Source organism: Vanacampus margaritifer, chromosome 4 (genome assembly GCF_051991255.1).
Source record: "Vanacampus margaritifer isolate UIUO_Vmar chromosome 4, RoL_Vmar_1.0, whole genome shotgun sequence".
Classification (NCBI taxonomy): domain Eukaryota; kingdom Metazoa; phylum Chordata; class Actinopteri; order Syngnathiformes; family Syngnathidae; genus Vanacampus; species Vanacampus margaritifer.
Window position 1 is genome coordinate 26,533,207 of NC_135435.1, and position 25,289 is coordinate 26,558,495.

Genomic DNA, 25,289 nt, shown 5'->3' on the forward strand with positions numbered 1-25,289 from the left:
CCCATCTACTCAGCCTTTTGCTAATCAATCCTGGCGTGCTTACAATTGCTGCTTCTGTCAGTTTTTAAGTGGATGGCAGATGAAAAAAGTGGGAGTGTTACTTTAAAGCTTGTGCTTAAATTTAAACCTGGAACACACCTCTAAACCATGCACACAACATGCTGTGCATTTCCAAATGTAGCGTTCAGTGACAAAAAAGAGCCTGATTAATTGTTCATACACCACTCTGTAAGGTTTATGATTTTTATGATTACTCTTAAAAAATGTGTCATATTTGGACCACATATATATATATATTTTTTTTGTCCTAAATATACTTAGGATGTGGGCCACCTCTCCTAAAATTGGCTACAACGTTACTTAAAAATATAATTAAATTCTACCTCTGAAATGAAATTATTAATAAATACAATATTATCAGATATTGGTTTCGTTTTTTGTGCTTTCTCCCCCCAAAAAATAAATAAATAAATACTTGCACCATTTATGTAATACTAAAAAATATGTAAATACTATAGCATATCTAAACAAAGAAAAACTGCAGACATATGAATTAATGTTTGCTTTACATCAATGATGCTTGCGTAGTTAGTTAACTAGAAAAAAAAGCCAAGATGTAGGAGAAGCCAATAACCAAACTATGATCCATAAATGTTTACAGGTTGTAGGTATGTAAAGAGGACAGAACTTGAGCAGAAAATATTACATTTATTGGGCTAAAAAAGCTGTATTTTGCTGACACTTATTCACTAATGTAATATTTCCAACCATGTTCTGCTGCAGCTGTCAATCACTTACAAACAGTACAAAACACACACCTCCACAGGGAAGGAAAAATCACAATAGGCTTTACTTATATACAGATTTTGTAAGGTGGACTTTTCTGTTAAGATTAAGAATTTATCAAAAACCGCAAGATGGACAAAATTGATTATGTATGCTGGCAATTGCCATTAACATCTCCATACTGCCACTTTCCTTGGGCACGGCACTACACTATTAAAATGATATACAGTTAAAAATACCGTCTTTTTTTAAAAATCACTCTAACTAAACACTGTCAACAGATAGACAAAAAAAAAAGAGATGATTTACAATTGCCAATAATTTACATATGCCAATAATGTTACTACTAGTGTTGTTCCGATACTGATACTGGTATCGGAAGAGGCCCCGATACTGCGTTAAAACAGTGGTATCGGTATCAGTGAGTACATGAGAATACCATTAATTCTGACGCTAATAGAGGACTTTGGATGCAGCATCTTGTGTCTTGCTCATGCACGACATTCACTGACGTGTGACACGTTCACTGCATGCCGAGCTAAGATATCCTATTGGCCCTTGAATTCTCTAAACCAATGGCAGGACAGCTTTTTCATGTTGAGAATTTTTTTTCAGGTATCGGTATGGTATCGGCGGCCGATGCTGCAAAGCTGGGTTTCGGAATCGTTATCAGGGGCCAAAAAAACTGCGGAAAAAGTACGTGAGGAACAAGATATTAACAACCAGGGTCTAAAGTGCAGGGGGAAAAAAGCAGCACCACTAAGTTTTATCACCGATATAATTTAGATGATAGTTACAATCATGCAATGATAAAGCTGTAATGGTCCACACAGTAAAATAAGATGCATTTTTGACTCATTGCTTTCATAAACACCCTATAATTATTCACTGCAGTGACCTAGGAGAAAGGATAATGCCAGAGATTTATAGCTCAAGTCGAAGGAGTCTGAGAGATCCATCAATTGCACTACAGTGCCACAGTATTCGCGAGTGGCTCCGCCGGCTGAATAAGAATCATGGGGTGAGCCTCCGAGCAGGCTGGCTGAGGCTCAAAGGTTAAAACAGCCCCCACAGCCAGCCAAGGCCAAACACGTGCGCATGAAGAAAAATGCTCAAGACTGGACATTAACCTTCATGGCCCGCAATCACAACAATAGCATTTAAAACATCTTTGTGTATTTCAGAAAAGTAGACTAATCCGTCTAAATCTTCCATAATGAGAGAGGAGGAATCCTAAGACTGTGATATCTTCCATCCCTTCACCCCACAAGATTTTAGGCTTTCCACGGGATTCAACTAGCTTAGCCACAAATCTCCTCACTGCTGTGTGATAGCAGCATATCCTCTAAGAGAGGGTTGACCACACAATCTGGCACGTGTGCGGGCGCACTATTTGACCACGAGGGATGCATTGTGGCAAAATTCAGGATTGCCGATGATTCCCATTCCACAAAACCAGGAAAGTAGCTGGCGACGCCGCCATGAATCAAGCTATCGGCCTAGCCAGGGACAAGCCACAGACAGCTGAGAAGATGAGGAGCGGGGACAGATGAAGGGCTCACAGACAAATCCTCTGTCCAATGGAAGAAACATGAGCAGCTGGATGCTGTTTTTTTTACAAGTTGATTTTCTTTTCTTATCTGCTCCACTTGGCAATTCCGCACTGTTTTCGATTGATTGTTCAAGCAGAGAGATTTAAACATGAATGATTTCCAAAAATAAAAAATGCCAAGGAACCGTTAAGAAAGAAAGAAAGAAGCACAGTGCAGCTGTGCGCTAAATGACAGCAATAACATCTGTACGCTTGAAAAGCCAGAGTTAACGCTCTCCTCAATTAATCATATTTTAACCTGACAGATGCAATACAATCTCATAAACTCCTCCATATGCTACCTGTTTAAAGCAATGTTTGTAAACAGACTAATTATGATGCTCTCTCAGCAGGTGTTTACCCGTTAACACAGAGAACAATGACTTCAGCAAGAATCACGCATTAACAATGTCCCATTCTAAATCCTAAAGTGCTGATATTTCAGATGGGAGGGGGAAAAAAACTGCGATTAATGGTGGGGAAAATATGCATTTGTCACACATGTGAATCAATACGAAAATGATTGTTTGCATTTATTATATTTATTATATTATATTTATTTATATTGCATACCCTGTCAAATCTGGCCTTGAACATTCTCCGGTCGAAGCACCGCGGAACAAGTTAAACAATCTATCTAAAGCCACCATATCTTTTTTTTTTCTTTCTGGAGAGCTCAGTATTGTTCATTCGGTAATTTTGCCGATTTGACATGTCATCATCATTGCTCTCTCTTTTTTTTTTGTATGTGTATGTTCGTGTGTGCGAGTGTGTGTGTGTATTCATTAGTTCACCTAAAACCTATTAAAAAATCCCATACCGTTCACCTAAACCGAACACTTCCAGCCAGAGTCGTGAGGCCGTCGGGAGACCCGAGGAAGGACTAAAGAAAGGAAAGTGAAATCCAGCACAGACCAGACACCACCATATCATAAAGCCACCATATCTATTGAAACTGTGGCTGCAAGAATTTTATTTGTGTTTATTTTCTTTTTCTTTTTTTCTTTAATCACAGTTTCATGAGTTTGCCATCGTTGGCGTACACCTGCAGTATAATGACATTGTGGCTCAGCTCTCCAGCCAGACCAATCACTTCCAATGCCTGACTGTAAAGTTAATAATCAAATTGATTTCAATAATCTACTGGAAAGCAGGATCCCCAACCACCATACACAGTAGCACAGACAGTACTGAGAAAAAAAATGAGTTGATTAAAGAGGTGCTGCGAGTCGGCGGTTACAAGATTTTAGCTGTTACATTTATTGGCAGATTGGTTTGTTTACGATGTCTATCTACTTGAATTGTATTTATTTTATTTTTTTAAGATTACCGCAAAATAGGATTAGCATGTGCCGCGGCACACTGGTTGGTAATCACTGGTTGACGCCGATGTTGCCTGCGGTTGTGAAAAAAAAAGCATTGTGGAATAAACCTTGCCACCTATTTGAACCCCTCGAGACACAATACAAGTGCAATCAAAGTCGAAGGAGAGCAGGGAATTATTCCACTGAGCACAAAGTGGTTTGTGATTATTTGCAAACACAGCAAATTCCCACAATGCCGGAAACCTGCTGCCGAGGTGCACCCAGAACGAGGACGAGGAGGTTCCTTCATTTTGGCCAAGTTGTGTAAACACTACCTGGCTGTCCCAGTGGCAAACACACAGCGTGAGAGCATTACTGTACAGTCGAGACAGTGTGGTCTTTAGAGCTAATAAAAACTACAGAACATATCATAATTTGTTTACCTTATTTTAAACAATCACTGATGTGCACGTTCAACACATTTTTTATGGACATCTAATCAGAGTTCTCTAGAAAATGCTGCAAGGGAGAGCAGATAGGATCAAAAAGCAACAAATAAGTCGGCTGGAAATAACTTGCTGAAACATTGCATGCGAAATCATCGCAAGCCAATTCCAGTTGATAGGTTACGTCTATCACTCAATTACTGAATGTGCTTTCTGCTCAATTGATCGTGCTCAAAACATTTGAAATCGGGAAATCCTAACTACAGCCTAAGTTGGTTTTTTTCCTCAACAAAAACTATAAAGTAAAAACAAAAACAAAACATCGTGAAAGCAGATTGTGCAATCGTGTAACATTTTTTCCCCCTCAGCTCATCACACATCCTGCATCATTCATGATGTCAAAGTATGGTTGAAGGCAGTTAGACAGTATGTACAGTAAAAGACACTGATGATAGCTATATAAAAAAACGGATTGGTTCATATGAGATTATCAGAGGAGCACACATTATATACATATTTTTCCGTTTATACAATAACTGTATACTTGACTTGAGATTTCGAAACTAGTTATCTATCAATTTGTTGGTGAAAACTAATAATAGAATGCCAGGACCATAATAATATGATGAAGTGTTTATGCCTGTATATGATTTCACATTTTTAACTGGCCGTCTATGGGCAACCATAACTCCAACGTGGCTCACAAATAAAATGAATTTGGCACCCTTCGTCTGGCGTCTGCTGCATCCCAGCAGGTTTTGGATAAATTACTATGACATTTTGAGCAAATATTCATCTCGTGCCAGCATAAGGTCAAAATTTAAATGTAGCTAATCAATACATTTATCTCTTGCAATGCTAATGATGTTCCCCATGAACCTCACCTTTGCTTTATGTTTAAAGCTGGAACCTCACACCATACCATACATTTGTTTACAATGGTCGCCACAGGCTCACTCGTCTTCCTACAACATGCTTTAAGACAGTGGTTCTTAACCTGGGTTTGATTGAACCCCACGGGTTTGTCAGTCAGTCTCAGGGGTTCAGCAGAGGTCACACCAGAGTCAAATGATTTGTAATGATACAAATCAGTGATGACCTGCTTGGCCATCACTGCAGGGAACTTGCACTCAGTAGGTGGCTGTTGTGATGGTTTCGTTGTGATTTATTATTGTAATCCCTTCATACTATCTATGTCGAACAAAAAAAATGAAAGTGAAAGTGCAATATGAATTCATTTGCATAATGGAACATATGGTGGTCCACAGGGATCAATTCTGGGCCCTCTGCTGTTTTCTTTGTATCTGCTGCCCCTGATGGAAGAAGATGGGACACCGTCTTAACTTTTTTACGGCCAAAAACGTCAATTGACATTAGGACATGCCCACTGTATACCGCCAATTACGTAAATTGACGTCAACTACGGGGTTTTTTTTTTTTCTCTCAATGCGCAAGTGCGTCTTGTGCAGGGCTGGTTTGTGAAAATCCCAAAACACCCACTAACTATGAACAGCAGATGGCAGCATTGTATCTCTTTTCAATGGGCTCCGAGGTATGAAATTACATGAAAACATGGCGGATCTTAGGAAATAGAACGTTTTCAAGTGTGACGTAAATGATCAAAGTGTTTGTCACATTACATTTAATTCACAGAGCGTCACTTAACAATTAATATTAGTGTCGAAATCACAGTTGTGCAGAAAATTTATCTTTTCACAAAAAGCTTATTTTCTCCTTATTTTTTCAATTTTTGATTGATGTCAATCAAATTACCTATTTTCAAATGGTGATTACTAAAGAAGGTAATAAGGTAGAAACATACTTTTTTTCTAATAAAACAATGAAATCCAATCTTTCATATGGTATCCACCATGTTCATGTAGTCAGAATATTGTAAGTTGATGTTTGGATAATGTTTGGCAATAAAAGAGTTAGGAAAACAAATAAGGGTTCGGTGAATGGTGGGGTTCAGTATCTCCATCAAGGCTAAGAACCACTGCTAAAGATATTCACATATTCCAAATACTTTACACACAGTATTTCACACATGCATCAAGCCTCTGAGAACGTCACACCGCAAATTACACGTCAACAAAACCCTTGCAGCAAATAACGTAATAAATATGAGGTGACTAAAATGAGACATCTGTGTACATGGTATATTCAATATGTGCGTTTGTCTTTACGTCGTAGATTGCATATTGACGCAAGCGACAGCCAATGGCAAAGCATGACATTTACAAGTCGATTTCATTGTGCACTTCCTCTGCGCTGTTACAGGCACACATATCACATTATCTCCCTTTACTGTATCCAGGAAGTCCCGGTTTTGTCACCTCACCGCTTCCGTTCTCTCCTACTCAAACATGCTTTTAAAACAAAGCCGGAGGCAGTTTGATTATCGTCCTCGGATCACGGCTAATTAGGAGAGGTCTTCTGGTACAGTCACACCGCCTCTGTCCCTCCTAACTCCTCCTCTCTCTCATCATTTCCTTGAAGAGTGCTATCAGTGGGTAACATCTCGCTAAACCACTGCTGCCTGTCTGTTTGCGATAGCGTCTCGGCCAGTCTATTTCTACAGAGGCAAGCACAACACTGCTGGAGCCAGACAAGCCCGTATCCATGTCTGCTGAAATCATGTTGGAGCATCAATTATTCACTAATTATAACTGGCAAAAAAAAACACATCTGATAAACTTAAGCTTAATTAATAAATTGCTAGCAATTTTGCAGGGCTAATTAATCAATTTGGAAAATGAGCCGTGATGTGAAGATCTCCAGGTTGCCGGAGGAAAATCGCAGAGGGGGAATGTTCACGTGGCAACGCTGGGGGAATAGGGGTTAGCATATGTGCCCCACAGTTGAGAGATTCTTGGTTTGAATCTCAGCTCAGACTCCCAAATCCCTATAACATGCATTTTGGGTCAACTGAAGTCTTTAAATTGCCTATAAATGGGAGGGAGAGTGTAAATGCTTGTTTGTCTGGAAATGGATATTAATATGAAACCTAATTACTATATGATAACTACTTATAACTACATAGAATATATACTATATAATATTATTTTTCTTATGCTTCTTTTTGGAAGTAAAACTTTGACAGACTGTGCTTGTGACAGACTGCACCATGGCCAGACATACCAACAAATTTTGCTCCACAAAGTGTAAAAAAATGTTAAGATGTATAGCAAACAAGCTTTTATTGGAATTGCCAATTCAAAGCCCTCCTTTCTGTTTTCCCCATCTGAAAGTAGATGTACATGTGTTTGCCGGTATGCATGCTCGTGTGCACACATGATTATGGAAGCTGAATGCAGAACGTGTAATACCATGTTTGCTTTGGTAGAACATGTTGCTATTTCTTCAAGTCGTTTTTCTTTTACCAAGCCTCATTAATTTGCTATTCAAGTGTGATAATATATTCCCTGTACATAAGTGTGCCTGCTTGAAAAAATAGTTTACTTGAACAGGCCCAAGGTGATCATTTTGATATTTATACTTGACAGCAGGAAGTAAAATATGAAGATGGACTTCTCTCTGATGATTATATTTTCATTCATTAGGCAGAAGGTAAATCCTGAAATAAGGTAGGCTACACTGGAACAATGTCAACGTTTACATGCAGTCAACATTCAGGTTAATGTCAAAATTCCAGTCATTCCGCATACATATATTATATATAGGTAAATTTAATCGTTTGACAGCTCTAATATATATATATATATATTAGAGCTGTCAAACGATTAAATATTTCAATCACATCTTAGAAATTTGATTAATCGCATAATTAAAAAGGCTTTTTTATTAAAAAATTTTGTTCGCCAAATTTAAAGAGCTGCTGTTTTGTGTTAATTCTTTCGACATTTAATGTTATAAGGACATCTTCAGCATTTCTTTTTACGCTCATCCTCTTTTTCCTAATCAGTCAATGAATGCATAATTTTTGAATGGAAAAAAATGACCCCAATATTTTGACATGAACAAATATTCTGAATGTCACACACAAACATTTATTAAATGCTTTGCTTTAATGCATGTAGTTATGTTTACACAGCTCAACACAATCTGTGCTACCTTTTAACGTAGCCATCCGCTGTCAGCTAAAGGATCATCTGCGGTCAAAATTAATAGTGTGATTAATCTGTATTAATACATGATTAAAGTGAGAATTTTTTTGGATTAATTAACTAGTTTAATGCTTTAACTTTGACAGCACCAATTTATACTATACACTAAAAACTTAAAAAAAAAAAAAAAAATATATATATATATATATATATATATATATATATATATATATATATAAACATAAAAATACAAATACATCAATGTATTCAAGTTTAACTTGAGGTAGTCTGAATATGTTTAGATAAACAAGAAATCGGGTTACAAAAGGAGTACCACAGGGGTCTTAGAGATATTCGTATTTTTGCGTGTGTTTGCATTGGGTTTTAAAAAAGTTAGTGACTGCATGTAAACGTCGTCAATGTGCACAATTTTCCACACCTTACTGCTCAAAACTGCTCCCTCAACTTAAGTCTCCTGGTTGCACCTCCCAGCATACGCACACGCGCACACACATCTCCTGGATAAGATCATGTTATTGGCTAAACAGAGACAGCTGCAGCAAGTTAACCGTCTAATCTCACATCAAGCAATTTCCCTAAACAAGGAATGAAAGTCATAGAGCGGAGGGGGTGAAGGCACAGCAGAAGAGGAGAATAAATGGAAGCGCAGTGAAGAGTGAAAAGCAGGTTATAGAAGGCAGGTTATAGACTTGTAGCACCCGTGTGTTTGATTGGTGCATGGGGGCAGCAATGTCTTTTTAAAGCACCCCAAGAGTATTCAGTACAATCCAAAGAAAGTTGGACGAACAGGCTGGGGTTGGCTCTTGAATGCAGAAATATCACACAAGCGCACTAGGGAAGATTTTATTGGCTACCCTAGTACTTCCCAAGACGCTCCTTTTTGTCATATGTGCTCGCATTCTTTTGGTTCATCACAGACAATTAAACACTAACATTAAAAAAAAAAATACTGAACATACTTTATAGAGCTTTTAAATTGACCGATTTCTGTTGCCAATGTGTATATTTGTATTTTAATGGTAAAAGCAAAGAATAACTATCGAGTCAGACATGCATATTGCAATACAATGTTGCACAAATTGTCATTGTCCTTCCACAAGGAGTAAAATGGCCCTTCTGTTCCTTGGATTAATTGCACCATTACAAAGAACCCATGTTCAATATACTGTACTGTAGTTCAGAATCCCGTAAGTAAGATTACTACTTGCTATAATGACATGAGTGGATTTCTCTGGGAATATAAATTTTTCTAAACAGGTAATGACTTACACGGAGGTACAAGGCTGTTTGGAGCCATACTGAGACTTTAGCACACCGCTCGTGCTATCAAGGCTCTTTATGCCTTTTTACGCCAGCTTTTCTGGCGCTTCTAAACGTGCAGTAACCATGCAAGCTGGCTGCAGTGAGGAGGGTTGCAACAACTCACATCTAGGGAGTTATTGTTCAACACATGTCATGTGTAATCTGCCCGACCCGCAGCGCTTAGAATAATTATTCATATTTCATCACCACATCACGGCGTCACGTCACTCGCTGCTCGCTAAGTTATTTTCCATGTTCCATTATCAAAATTTCAGAGACGTGCGTTTAGGGTTGAGGGACTAAATGGAGAGGCTGAAGTAGTTGGGCTTATAAAAACGTAATAGGCTTGTCGCCTTTGATAAAATAAAGATGGGTATAGAGCGCTCACGTCACACACACATTGAATGGGAAAAGTGCAGAAAAGGGAAAGTCAAATTAGGAAGCAGCTAATGTCGCGTGTACAATCAGAAAGCCTGTTTGCGCAACAGTTATTACAGATAACAAAGGCAGGCAGAGATGATGGGTTGGTAGTCATTTGGTTTCCGGAAACCTTGTGGTTTGTGCATCGGAAAAAAATTGGAACCTTGTTGGCTCACCTTGTTCCAACGGAGGCGGTCTAACTCCTGTAGCCTTTAATTTAAGTGCTTCCTTTGCAGACATGTCACAGCAAGAGCCTTTGTTGGTGTCTTGGTCGCTGTCGGCCTGGTCGCTGTCACCGTGGCCGCTGTCTCTGAGACTCGCTCGCTCGGGGTCTTTGAATGTGGAACTACTACAGAGAGACAAACAACAATGAATGCTTAAATCATCTATTAATAAGACATGTTCCTCCTTGTCTGCTAGAAATGAGAATTGATGGAATACATTTCTGCCTCATTAACAATAAATTATGTTGATGCGGGACTGCGGTGGGATGACCAGAGCAAGAATAATAAGGTCTGAGATGCAGTAATAGTAGCAAATCCCAACACCTACCTTTGAACAAACTGTTGTCTGCTTCCCATGTAATTAGGCTCAGTGGGGAAGCTGTCCGTCTGAGGAGGAAAGAGAAAAAAAAAAAGGTAGGCTATGTACTGGACACAACAGAAAGCACTCCTACGGTGAAACACGATCTCCAGGTGATTAATTATACAGGAAAACTGTGTAAAAGGCTTGAATTGAATAATGAGGATTTAAGCTCCTCTTTATTCAGGTTTGAACATTTTTATTACCCAGGTAAATTGGGCAAATTAGCAAAAAGCTACATCACTGTGCGGAACATCAAACGGGGCAGAAAGAATGGCGTGAAAAAATGGTAGGATATTTAGCTTAGTCATCGCCAGTAATAACCATATTGCAACACAATAATCCTAATTTACACAATATTTTTGATACCATCTCAGCGACAAACTGCACATCATATGTGATTTGATATTAGTAGCATTAAGAGGTGGATTTGGGTACCAAATGCACGGCCTGCCACTACATAGCTTGTGACGTATGCGGAGATACTGATACATGCAGTGTTTAAATTGCCGGGGAACAAGGCAATGTGATCATGCACATTAGGTGTGGTGGGTGGGCAAATGCAACTGGAATCAATAGAATAGCATTGTAAAAGGATAGCCCCCAAAAAAGTGAAAATCTGTTCAAATGAAAAGTCTGGTTGGAAATGCCGCTTCAAGGCAGCAAGAATTGTCAAAGTCGGATGAAGCGTCCTGAGCTTGCGTGGAAAAAAACTGTGTACCTTCATTATTTCTTACGAAAGCCAATGTAGAGTAAACTTTTGTTTCGTCTTCTACTCAGGGAAGCGCGTTGTCCGACTGGCTAACAAGTTTCAGTTAAAAGTAACCCCAAATTATTTGGGCAGGCCACAATTCCGAGACGTCAACGGGTCAAAATTAGCGTCATGTTTCAAACACCGACATTTACTCTAAAAACTCCAGTTAACTAATGCAGATGGAAGATTATTAGTAAGAAAAGCGGTGTGGGCAGTAAAATAGGTCATGTACACAATTGTTAAATTTTTTTTTGTGTGTGCGGTCGATTTTAGAGGCATCTGATATGCTCATTCCATGTTTTTTTTGGAAAATTCCACAAAAATAGCAGCCACTTTTCACGTCCCCAATAGAAAGAACACATCTCAAAACACATAAAAGAAACCCTAACTGCACTGGATAAATTCAAATTCAATTTTATAAACCGGTGAGTGACTGGATTATTAACTCTAAACGGACTTCTTGCCGGCACTATGGACTTCATCTCAGCGGTACTTGGAACAGCTTCGGCTCTTAACCATTAATTACAGCAAAGTGTGCGATGTGAGTGTTTTTAATGATGGCAATTGATATAAAAGGTCACTGTTATCCCGCAGCGCTGACTGGCCTTTAGAGAAATTCCTGTCACCCAAATAAAGCATGAAAACAACAAAAGTTTAAAAGCACGGTATAGACTTAGAGGGAGAATGAGATTACAGGGTTTATAAAAAAAATTGTGTAATTATCCAAGTGCAGTAATGGATATTCATCAGAGTAACACAAATAACTGCAATTCTGTCTTGAACTGATAGCAGCGAAACGATCAGTGAGCAACGTCTCCCTCGCTAAGGTTTTTCATATGCACAGCTTGGCTCACAGTCGATAGAGTATTTCAATCTGTGCTCTGTGGTAGCTCGCTATGAAAAAGAGCGTTTGAAGGTCAGAGAGGAAACCTCAATACTTTGAACTTTCCGCGCTTTCTGTCAGGCCTTTAGCACTAGCCTGAACACTCCATTCCTCCACGAGCATGATTCAAAAGAAAACACCCATACAATGTATCAAAGGTTGGACACATAAGGAAGAATGGCTGTTTGAAATCATTTGGCATTGAAATGATAACAGTGTGAAGTTTTGAGAGAAAAAAAATTGAGTTGAAATTCTTTTTGTAGTCATCCAGGGATTCATCCTTGGACACGGTTTTCAATCAGCGTGGCACGGCTCAACCTGAATCTGATCAGCATGGAAGGATGCTTACAGAAATCGGGTGCTTTCCGTCTGTAACTGTAGCAAGAGTAAATAAAAAGCACATACTGACACTGCTTAGAGACATCGTTCTTGCTAATTAAGAGTCTGGGTAAATGTTATTCCTCCATCTTCCTGTATGAGGAATCTGTCCAACCCTTTCACTGCTAGAGACATTTTTCAATTAACGGATCAAGATCACAATAAATGGCATGCAAATAATGAATACCTGCCACAAACAATATACCTTAAAGCAGTTGTTCTTAACCTTGTTGGAGGTATTGAAGCCCACCAGTTTCCCATGCGCATTCACCAAACCCTTCTTTATTGAAAAAAATTAATATTATAGATTTTTTTTTCTTTCAAATTCAAGACTTGGGTATAGGCATTACTGGTGAACAAAATGAACAGAAAGAGTCGCCTTTTCATCGAATCTGGCTCTCTTCACCTTGAATTCAGAAAGTGTTGTGTTCTTGTAGTCACCATCTCCATGCACGTTAAGGAACTGTTCTTTTAGTTTTTCTAGATAGCTAGTTGTGCTGGACTAGAATTGCTCAACTTGGCATTGCAAATCATGCAGTTGGGACACTGACTCCCATCACTCAACTTTAAAACAACCACCACTGTTTTGTTAACGCCCAATTCACACTGTCTGCGGAGTGAACGCGGAGCAGTTTCTGATCGGCATCCTCACGGACATCGATATGCTTTTTGGACACTATTTCTGGGACTTCTACCATGGCTCTTCTACCATGAGTACGTTTTGTGTTTAAAAAGTGTTATTTTGTAATGTTTAATTTATTCTGAGCTCGTTAGCTAGCTTCCGTCCCCCCCCAAAGAAAGACGTTTTATTCAGTTTTATTTTGAAATATACCAAATCTACCTTGATGCCGACGCCTGACTTCCTGTCCGGCTCGTGTAATTTCTTCAGCTTCATGAAAATCTGCACAGGGAATCCAGAAAAAAGAGAAAGCTTGCTGAAACTTTCCGCATCCGAACCGCACTGAATTGACACGCAGACTCAAATGCTTTCTGTTCCTTGCGGCGTCCGTTTCGCTGTCGGTGTGAATTGGGCGTAAGAGCGAATGCAGGGGCAGGAGATACAATAAAACCAGAAGAGGCCCTAGAATTGACCCCTGTGGAACACCATAGGTTATAAAAACATACATCTTTATACACGTGAATTCCTATTGCACATTTTAGTCCGACCACTTAATTTTTTTCGCGCGACATAGTTAGTAGGAAGGTATTAAAATAATAAATCAACCACCTGCAGCCAATGATGGCCAAGTAGGACATGTCATCATCACAAATCATACGAGTCAGCTGTTTTGACCTCCGCCAGACTCCTGAGACTGACTCACCAAACCCCTGGGGTTGAACCCAGGTTAAGAACCACTGCCTTGAAGAAATAGTGGTTCTCATTCATTGCACTTCACATGGGATTGGAGTTTTAGTTTGTTTGCGGCGATGGTTGTGAATTGCAAAAACATGTTGCCCTGGTTTCTAGTGTATGCAGCAAGGGCACGGGGGTCAGAAGGATACCGAATACAGTGAGGCTGAGTAAGTGTAAAAAGCTGCACTCCATTCTCTATTCCCATCGAGGCCCTAAGACTGACCAAGCAGACAGAGGAACGATTGAGACAAATGGGACAAGCACATCAAACTGTTATTTCACTCCCAGGCCATGTTGCTGCATTTTGTTCGTTTTCACGGAGAGAGTGTATAAAGAAGTGTGTGTGTGGTGTGGTGTGGTGTGAGTTTAAGCTGTCAGAGGAATGGTCAGTGAACAGAGGAAAATGGTAGCTTCTCTTTTGCACATGATTGGACTTCATTTTAAAGAAAAAAAAAAAGGTAGACCTTCACCTAGTCTATAGGGTATGATACACTTGTTTGTTCTTTATTGTCTGCATGAGCACATTTGAAAATGGATTCATATCAAACCGCAAGACTGTCAGCTAGCCAAGAGAGAGAGAGAGCGAGAGAGAGAGAGAGAGAGATTGTTTCTACCAAGGGAGCCCTTGTTTATTCCTTTTGGAAAACTGTCAAAGTAAGCAAGCAGGCCAAAACGGGAAGACTTGGTAAAGGATAAAACACAAAGAAATTGAGGTTAGCAGAGAGAAACCACCACTACAGTGTTGGGTGGGAAAGCAGTACAAACAAACAAACAAATAAATAAATGAATAAATGAGCAGAGAGAAAATGAAAAGTTAAAGGATGATAAAGGATATACAAAAAGAAGGGGGGTAGGGACACTAGACAATAATTAGACTGCATTGATTGCTTGGTGACTTCAGAGCAATTGTAAGTGATCAAATGTAATTAGTGGGTCGTACACATCTAGGAGATAAAAGACAAATTATTCGATGGGCTTAAGTGAACCGAAAGCCGCCAAGGTCTACTGTCTGCCTATCTTCCAAATATCCGCAGAGAAGTCCGGCCCAAATGAGTTCACACCGATTTAACCAACGTTGCTGATAAAGGTAAATGGAAAACGGTTTATTAGCCCAGATGAAACCTTGATTGTTCTTATGAATATTTCATTATACAAGCCAAATAATATATACTAAACACATCTAAGGAAAATATGCATGAGTGCATCATAGGCTGTCAGGTTGAGTAAACAATGATAGCTATCAATATGAAATTACTCTATTACTCTACTTATTGTCTTAATATAATGCACACATACAGTATATTTAGAAGTTTATGAAAACCACCAAAACCATTGGTTCGACTTTCTGTTCGGTACATGTGTCCCATTCACTTTGAAAAAAAAAAAAAACAATAATCAATGATAAGTGATAAACTTTTTTTATTTTATTTTTTAAAGGTGATAAACGTTGACACTAACATGCAATGTCTTATTTTGTTGAGCTAGTCAATGACGTCATTGATCAGTTGGGCAAATTTTTCAGCCGATCACGATTTTGCATAAAATGCTAACTAAAGTCCGATCCCAAATCCAGCTGATCAGATCTGCGTAAAGTTTAATAATTAATGATGATGATACCGTAAACATACTTTTGGTGTTCATTCTTTCACTTTCAAGCTAACTATACAAACCTAATTGATTATCCTAACAGTCTGTTTTTCCAAACAAAACAAAAAAAAACGTGACCACAAAACTGAGATACGAGCCCAAAAATTTATTTTGTGAGTGGTTTCTCCTGCTTTATTTAGTAATTTAAAGGACCAAAAAAAAAGGTATAAACTTTGAAACCCCTTTGAGCATTCGTGGCCTTGTAGATATGAATATTTCTAATTTATAACATCATATGTACGTAAACACATTACCTATAGGAATCCTTGAATTATATAAAAGCATAGCTTTGCATTATAAAACTGAATGATTTGAATGTGGCTTTAATTAACATAATACAACATAGCAGACAAATTGGCTTCAGGCTGTGGCTGTGAAGCTTTCTAAATTGCATGCAAATTAAAGTTGACACACTTTGCCACAATGACTTGGCAACGCAAATCATCTATGGTATAAAAACGAAGGTTATCCACAAGTCCACACATGGGATTTGTGTGTGTGTGTGTGTACCAATATTAATAAGTACATGACAAAACATAATTTATAGCTGACTTCCTTCAAAGCCCATTTACTGCTACATCGAGTAAATCGTCCTTTTGAGGAATACTCATGGTGGAAAAATCTGACAATGTTTTTCTGTGATGATAAATTACTACTTTGGTCACATTTAAGGTACCGCATCTTGAAGCAAAATAGGCAGTAATAGCTCCGGTATATTTGTGTTAGGAAAGACACCATTATTGAACTGCTTTTGTGTGAGTGTGACTATCCTTTGTAATAATGTTTGTCATTTAATTTTGGAAACTAAATTACCTTTCAAGTATATGAAAAGAAAACACTTAAGGGATAAACAGAACTGAGCCTTTGAGTTGGTCAACAAAGCCTGTCATTATTATCTCGTGAATCAACTCACGTAGAAATAATGAAATGCAAACCTCTTGAGAGTGAATACCCTTGAACTTATTCTTTTTCTCTATACGTCTCTCTCCCACTTATGTGGTGTAAACACATACATAAACAACATATTAGAGAGGCTATTTTATGTTCCATGAAAATCAGATGAGAGGCTAAACTGAGTTTTGCATGTTACAAAGTGGCTCAAAATTCTCAGTTTAATAAGGAATCTTTTAATAACATTCTGTTTAGCAGACATGACAAAAGACATTTGCATAATCTGTTTTAACTCCATTGCATTTATTCACGGGATAAATAATGAATCACACAAATCTGCCAGACAAAAAAAAGTGGCTTGATCAACACATCTTCAACTAAAGATTGTATTCCAAAACAATTTTGGGGTAAATAATGTGTTTTTTAAATAAACGTTTTTATAGTCACAAGATCTTCTAATTTCAAACTGTTTTCAGAAGAAAAGGGAAAATAATGCTTTATTTGCTTTTAGTATTGGCAATAGTTAATTTATTCTACAATCATCTTAACAGTTGCAGTAACATATGTCAACATGTGTCTTTTGCGCAATTTCAGTATGGTGGCATTGCAGCAAATAAGATGGTTGACCAAAATTGACTGATGTGATGGTACGTCGTGTGATTTCTTTGTCATTTTACTCCCTTCATACTAACTATGTTGAGCAAAAAAAAAAAAAGTGGCCAGACAAATATGTGCAATATGAATTCATGATATGGTGTTCCACAGGGTTCAATTCTGGGGCCTATGCTGTTTTCATTTTATTTGCTGCCCTTGAGTTCCATCTTAAGCAAACAGCGGTGGTTGTTTTAAAGTGCTCTAAAAATATAGATTTAAGTGATGAGAGTCAGTGTCCTACCTGCATGATTTGCAATGCTGGGTTGAACAATTCTAGTTCAGCACAACTAGCTATCCAGCAAAACTAAAGGAACACTTAAAAGCATGGAGATGGGGAATCCAAGAACACAATGCTCTCTGAATTAAAGGATAAGAGAGCCAGATTCGATGAATAGGCTTCTCTCCCTGTTCATTTTGTTAATCCATAAACCCTCCTATACCTATGTCCTGAATTTGGAAGAAAAAAAACTGCCAATTTTATTTTTCAATAAAGAGGGGTTTGGTGAATGCGCATAGGAAGTAGTACCTCCAACCAGGTTCAGAATTAGAACCAGTTTAACAGTTTCCATGTGGACAAAAAGCATATCAAATAGACAACTTTCATTCTCATTACACCCATATATACTGTAAGTCTGTTTGACTCAAATGTAGGGAAAGCTGTGATCCCGCATTCAATTTCTCCACAAATTTAAGCATGATTGTGTTTCAATGCGACATGACAAGAACGCAGCAGTCATTTTAGCTCAGAGGAAAGATTCTGCTTCAAACAGGAGCAGCAACTCAACACATCGTGAGTGTGTGTGTACTGTATATTTATCAACAATATTCACATCTGTGGCAGTTTAGCCCCAGGAGTGAATGAAAATGGTTGCGTCTGGTTGCGTAGATATTTACTTCAACACAATCAAAGTATCAAACATAGCAGTCAAACAGTTCAAGTAAACATATTGACATATGACATGTTCAACCATGGGGTTTAGATAGCGGGGACAAGCCTCATGGCTGCTGGAAAAAAATGAGAACAGTGCAAGATTAATACTGTGGAGGGGAAAAAAAATGCTGCTTGATGCTTAATTGTTCAACTGCCCTTGTGAAGAAAGTAGTAAGGGGCACAGCATGCAGTCCTGGTGTAGACGCTACTAATCATTCTGCGCGTCCTCATCAATACTTAGTGCGTCTTTGCCGTTAACTTAAGTCTTGAGTCAGCAGCGACCTTGCTTTACCCTCATTTAAACCATTGCTAACTCAGCCCGAAAAAAAAAGCTGCTTTACAAGGAGTTCACGTTCTACATGCATCAATAACTATTCATGAAACGCGTTCAAATGAACGTACAAAGTCTTATTTTAAGTGATTTGTTTGGTATAAATTTAAATACTGAACATACATTATATGCTATACTGACAAAATTATCCACTCACGCTCACCCATCCAAATAATCGGAATCAGGTGTTTTAATCACTTCCATGGTCACAGGTGTATAAAATCAAGCATCCAGGTATGATGACTGTTTCTACAAACATTTGTGAAAAAAGTGGGTCGCTCTTAGGAGCTCAGTTCCAATGCCAGCGTGGAAGTGTAATAGGATGACACCTGCGCAACAAAAGTCCAGTCATTGGGTTATCGCTTTTGTTTTGTGTTCTGCGCATGCTCTATCCGCAAAGAATCTTGGTCTTTTGAATAAAGGAAGTACTTATATGCACAGCTGTCTCACATGCTAACCACCGGAAGTGCAGAAGCAGAGATAAACAAAAATGGCAAAACTTGGACGCAGCGTGAGAACACAATTTTGAAGCGAGGGGGAAACAGAGTACTTTATTAGTGTGGTGAGCGACGGTAAGAAATAAGAAGCGGAAATGACACTTATTTGCATCATGACGCTGTCTGCATCTGTCTGAATGTGAAACTCGTCTACCCACGCATGTAGTAAATGGATATTTACGAATCTATTAGAAACCGGAATTTTGACTTTAACCCAAATATTGACGGCATGCTGACAGATTATCCAAATTGCTTCTTAAAGAAAAAAAAGGTATATTGAGCTTTGAAATGAGATGCTACTTGACAGAATAATTTTGCAAATCATAATAATTTCAGTAAACTAAAACTTTTTAAACTTTGCATGTATTTAATGGATATTTACGAATCTATTAGAAACCGGAATTTTGACTTTAACCCAAATATTGACGGCATGCTGACAGATTATCAAAATTGCTTCTTAAAGGAAAAAAAAGTTATATTGAGCTTTGAAATGAGATGTTACTTGGCAGAATAATTTTGCAAATAGAGTATACATAATAATTTCAGTAAACTAAAACTCTTTAAACTTTGCATGTAGTAAATGGATATTTACGAATCTATTAGAAACCGGAATTTTGACCTTAACCCAAATATTGACGACATTCTGACAGATTATCAAAATTGCTTCTTAAAGAAAAAAAAAAGTTATTTTGAGCTTTGAAATGAGATGTTACTTGGCAGAATATTTTTGCAAATAAAGTATACATAATAATTTCAGTAAGCTAAAACTTTTTAAACTTTGCATGTAGTAAATGGATATTTACGAATCTATTAGAAACCGGAATTTTGACCTTAACCCAAATATTGACGACAAGCTGACAGATTATCAAAATTGCTTCTTAAAGAAAAAAAAAAGTTATTTTGAGCTTTGAAATGAGATGTTACTTGGCAGAATATTTTTGCAAATAAAGTATACATAATAATTTCAGTAAGCTAAAACTTTTTAAACTTTGCATGTAGTAAATGGATATTTACGAATCTATTAGAAACCGGAATTTTGACCTTAACCCAAATATTGACGACAAGCTGACAGATTATCAAAATTGCTTCTTAAAGAAAAAAAAAAGTTATTTTGAGCTTTGAAATGAGATGTTACTTGGCAGAATAATTTTGCAAATAAAGTATACATAATAATTTCAGTAAACTAAAACGTTTTAAACTTTGCATTCAATAATGAATCTGTCATGAAAATATTCTGTTTGCGGCTTTGTTATTTGAAAATGTAACACTGCCATTTGCATCTGTTTACAGCGCTTTCAGGCTGAATTCATTAACTACAAACCTGTCCACCCTCTATCCGCGATCTAGACTTTCTATTAAAACTGAAATAAAATAATAAAGAAGGTGGTAAACCCCATCATTAACAAAATGCATAACAGCAGACGAGTTAACAAGAAAGAAAGAAAAACATTCCTTTTGAATTGACTGTGAAGGATCCATTCTGGGATAAAAGGATATCTCCCTAAAGCCCAGAACCAAGGCCAGATCTATGAGCACAAGTTCTATCAATACATGAACTAATTCACATATTTACATGTACCATCCACACAAATTCATTTCCTTCCTACTCTACAAAGACACACGCACTAACAGCATGTCCTGTTTCATTTCAAGGTGACCTATTCGCTATTTGTATTGGGTCAGCGGTGATGAGATTTCTAAGCTAATAGGAAACGCGGGAAGACAGGGTTACACTTCTGTTCCCTCAAAGAAGGTACAAGGGGCCAATGCTTCAGTGTGGCCTCTTCCCCTCTGACCCCTTTTAAGTGTGTCCACGGTGCATTAATAATCTGTCAAACCATCTTTAGAAATAACCAGCAAGCCCATAAAAGACACAATCAAGTATAATCTCTGCCTCTAAGCCCCAGTAACCACAAGAAATGACTTTATATAACCATACAAATACGCCCAAAACACTGACATTTAAAGACACTCATGCGACGGGCTGCTCTCTCGCATTCGTCTCCCACCCTGCACACCCCCACCCCACCATTTATGCCTCTCCACCTGGGAGTACATGGACTCAAGATGTCAGAGTGACATATTTCCGCCAGTGTGTGAGCGAGCTGTTTCGCTTACTAATCTGGACAGGAAAGGAAGGAGAGAGGCGGAAAGGAAGAAAGAAAAGAAAGGCGCAGCACTCCACGATTCTATTCATCATCTTTGCAGCGTTGAGAGCGTATAAATAGTAAGATCTACTCAGAGTTAACATTGAGCCAGTATTTCCTCCGTGGTGCTTTATTCATTAAGACTGTGCGCAGAGATCAATATGGCAGACATATACACTGTACTGTTGACAAGATAATCTCATCATTATGAATTTGGCTCGGGTCGTCAGTAACATGAGCGATTGCAACGGTTATCAGCGGCGACAAGTGCTGGGAGAAAGAAAGGTTGAAACAAGAGCTCGGAACCGAAAGAGCTTGTTTCTTTATTTTCTTTTTATTAAAGCTCAGACGATAAAATGTTGCATTTCACTAGAAAATATAGCATAGTCAATAAGAAAAAGAGCATACTAGGAATTGATCGGAAAGTTAAAAGCCCCGTAAGAGAATTCTCTCTAAGAAATAACACCGGATTGGGACCAATTGAGTGAATCAGTGTAATGCAAGAGAAAACGAGAAGACATATATTGCATTTTCATACTCCATTAGCATTCGCCATCATTGCGTCAACCCTAAAGAGCAGAAAAAACAGTTTGTCATTTTCTGCCTAGCCACCATCGTTTTGTTTTGGCAATATCGCATCAGACCTGCCGACTCAGGCCGCTTTGTTGCTACAAACACATGACAGTCACCACAAAGCGCAGTCGCTGTCATTTTCCTTCACACACACAGGGCCTTTAGGCGTGGGAGTCACATTTCAAACTGGACTCCCTCCACATGTAAGCAGCAGACAGTGGAAACGGTTACAGCCATACCCTCTGAGACACCTATGCCCGCACGAACAATCGTGCAAAAAATACATCGGCCGTATTTAAATACGCTTCAAATAGCACTGCTAATGGAAACATCGGGCAAACATGATGGAGACCTGCGGTTCTACGTGGGTTAAAACATCTGTTTTACAGCCATTTGTTTTGATATGTACTCTGCTAAAATTAGAGCAAATTAGATAGTTTTCATGGTACCGTATATCCATCCAATCAATTAATCACATTACTGATGTAGCGGGAGAAGTGCTTAGCAATAAAAGACAAGGACAAGGACGGGGAGAGGGATAAATCATTTCCCTTCAACTAATGAGAGAGAAGGTGAGAACAGATCCACATAATTCCTTCTTCGAGCTGCATGGTGTTTCAGTAGCACATGTCTAGAGGGCAGAGTGTAGCTCTCTTGCGTTGGACCCATGCCAAAGCACTGCGGAGTGAGATCCACTTTGTTTGACTTTGAAAGTGTTTGATTTACAGCTCGCAGACCCCGCTACTGCCAGTTCAAAGAATACATTGTCTGCATTGCATATTTGGCCTTCTGTGCGACGGACACCTTTTTTTTTTTTTTCACAATTATATGTTTAGCATTTGGGCTAAATGATGCAAGGTTACTGTCAGAGGTGGGCATTCCATCAGTACTGACGGATTGTCTGTCAGTCCATTACAGACGAACACCCATTTTGCTGACTAATGACGGATGACAAGAAACGGTGTAATCGTCACAAACCGAGTCGAGTACCGTCAGACCCCCCCAGTCCGTCACTGACTGACGCCCGTTTTGTTGACGGATGACGTACTGACGGAAAGTCCACCTCTGTCTGTTGATGCTAAAATAGTAGTGACAAATAAAATTACGGCCTGACGATTAAAGTTTTGGTTCGGTATGAAAAAATCACGGGCTGACAACAAACAAATGTTGGACCGGCAAAATTTTGTTCAATTGCCCATCGTTATTGTATCAATATCTAGATAGGAGCATTCATGATCTTGATATCGCAAAATCAGCCGTTTCTACAATAGAGATTTTTCCCACACGACAGTAAGCATTCGGCATTCACCAGTCCGTCATTATTTCAGCTTAGCCCAGTCAGTCGTCATTGTTATTTTAACCGCCCTTCTGTCATCGTTAATTTGCTTGTCATCGCTATTTTAGGACCATCAGTAAAAAAAAAAGATAAAATGTTTACAAAGGTAACAGCACACAAAAAAGTATAATTAATTATACTATTACTGTTCCTCGTCCTGCTTTTTCTTCCCAAACTGCCCCTCATCTTTGATTTTCGGGTTAGTGACGGCTCAGGTAACTGCCAAAAATCGCTTCATCGGCGCTCATTCCGTCATTTGGCAGCCCGCCAGCAAAACAGGACAACCATAAACCTCATTACCAGGTCACACTTGAAAAAAAGATTTTTAATCTCAATTAGTTTTTTACCTCATTGAATAAAGGAAATGACTCTGGCTGGAAGTGTTTGGTTTAGGTGAACGGTATGGGATTTTTTTAATAGGTTTTAGGTGAACTAATGAATACACACACACTCACACGCACGCACTCACCCACGTACAAAAAAAAAAAAAAAAAGAGATCAATGATGATATGTCAAATCGGTAAAATTACCGAATGAACAATACTGAGCTCTCCAGAAAAAAAGAAAAAAAATGAATAAAGGAAATGAAATTACATGTTTGCCATGGAAAAACAGGGTCAGAGTTAGCTAAACCAATGACAAATATCCAAGGGAGGGAGTAAGTAAAGTAATGAATGAAGGAAACACACACATGCACGCCATACAGACAGGAGAAATTATAGATTGAGAATCTACACATTAAAAGGATTTAATTGAAAATAATACGTCATCGTCCATAATTTGTTGGCATTTGGAAATACGAAATTTTGCACCGTCTATACCCATGTAAAATCATGCAGCTCCACCATCTGGCTACAGAAGGAGTGAACATTTCTCAAGGGGCAAAGGATTCCTGGGAAAGGCTATTCCAATTAAACAAACCAACAAGATTTAGTCCTTCAAGCTAGCACTGCTAGCGATATTACCTGTGTGATTGCATATGTTGCATGTCAACACACCTGGCAGCGCAATTCAACATTCCTGCACAGTGAATGTTTTGTTCTCGTGATTTATGTGACCTTTGTTGGCGCTATTGACTTCTTGGCTGACTTGTTCGAGCAAAATGCCAGCTGTGCGAGGGTAAATGCCTCAGGTCTCCTGGGGATATCAGCATTTCATTTGGTCACAATCATCCATTTTTTTTGTATGAAATTGCAGAAACAGCAGCGGCTGAGGGGTGTTTGTATTAAATAAGAAGACAAAGTGAAAAATCAGCAGGTAAAATGTAGGGCACATCTGGTCTGAGAGTACACACTAAGCAGCAAAAATAGGAAAATAATGGGACGTAAAACAAAAGTCATGCAGTCTTCGTAGGTAGTAGTTCAAAGAAATTCAAATCATGCTGACACCAAAAACGTCAAACGACATTGACTTGAAACTCTGGCGTCAACAAATTAGACAATTAGAAAATTCGCTTTTCCTCCTCCATGGATACACTGCCAATGCAGTTATTATCATGGCCATGTCATCTCCAATAGGCTGCTTCCTTTTCAACTCAGCTAATTGCTTTAATGTGTCCGGTCCATTTGAGTATCACACAGGCCAACTTGTGTTCTTATATCCTGTCTGTTTTTTGAGACTTGTAAAACACAAAGTGTCTTTGTATTGAACCTTTGCCAGATCAGGAGGTCTTTCATTTTAATGAAATTACAAAATGAACGCATGGCAAGTCCAACCTCTTGATAGATAATAAACTCACATATACGCCAAAGAGCCAATGATCATGTTTCATTAAAATCATGAGCCTTTGGGTTTCTGGAAATATTTGAAACACCTTTTACTCAAAGAATTGCAATCTGACAGCAAATATCTTCTATTATAGAATATTAAACAAATCAGACTGTAGTTACCTATAAGTGGCAATTAATTTTTGAGTCAATACTACATTTATATTACTTTAATTTTTTTTTTTTTTTTTAAAACCTCACTTTTACATCTGATTACTTTATTCACAGTGATTGCATTTCTGTGAGCTTGGGATATGCATTTTCAAAATCAGTTAACTGGCAGACATTGATATAGACACTGAGTTACAAGGGAATATGGAATGTGTGAATATAAATCAGCTCAGTAAATGTTGTGGGCGCATGAAAAAAAAGACAGCAAAACAGAGCAGCGAGCTAATGTAAATACTAATAATATCTCGTACTTTTTTCCCCACAGTCAAGAGTAGCCACCTAATTTACACTGAAAACAAGCTTGTCTGATAGTGCGACAGAAAAACTAAGAAAATGAAAAGAATAGAATAAACAAAACGAAAAGTCTGTTTTTTGTTTATTTAACAATGATATAATTTAGCGTGTGTCCCCAAATAAACACTTTGCAGCCTCACATCTTTTGTAAGGGATTTTGGAA

At 38.3% G+C, this 25,289-nt stretch overlaps 1 protein-coding gene across 4 annotated transcripts in view; it reads right to left on the bottom strand.

Annotated features, from left to right (window-relative positions):
* The window catches only part of pcdh17 (protocadherin 17), a 56,386-nt gene that overhangs the window by 23,033 nt on the left and 8,064 nt on the right, over positions 1 to 25,289 (bottom strand). For 3 of the 4 annotated variants that reach the window (XM_077564226.1, XM_077564228.1, XM_077564225.1), the window contains exons 3-4: positions 10,490 to 10,548; positions 10,114 to 10,286 (exon numbers count right to left, since the gene is read on the bottom strand). In XM_077564226.1, coding sequence (XP_077420352.1) covers positions 10,114 to 10,286; positions 10,490 to 10,548 — 232 coding nt within the window. The remainder of the gene's footprint in view (positions 1 to 10,113; positions 10,287 to 10,489; positions 10,549 to 25,289) is intronic. The other variant, XM_077564227.1, reaches the window with a different exon arrangement.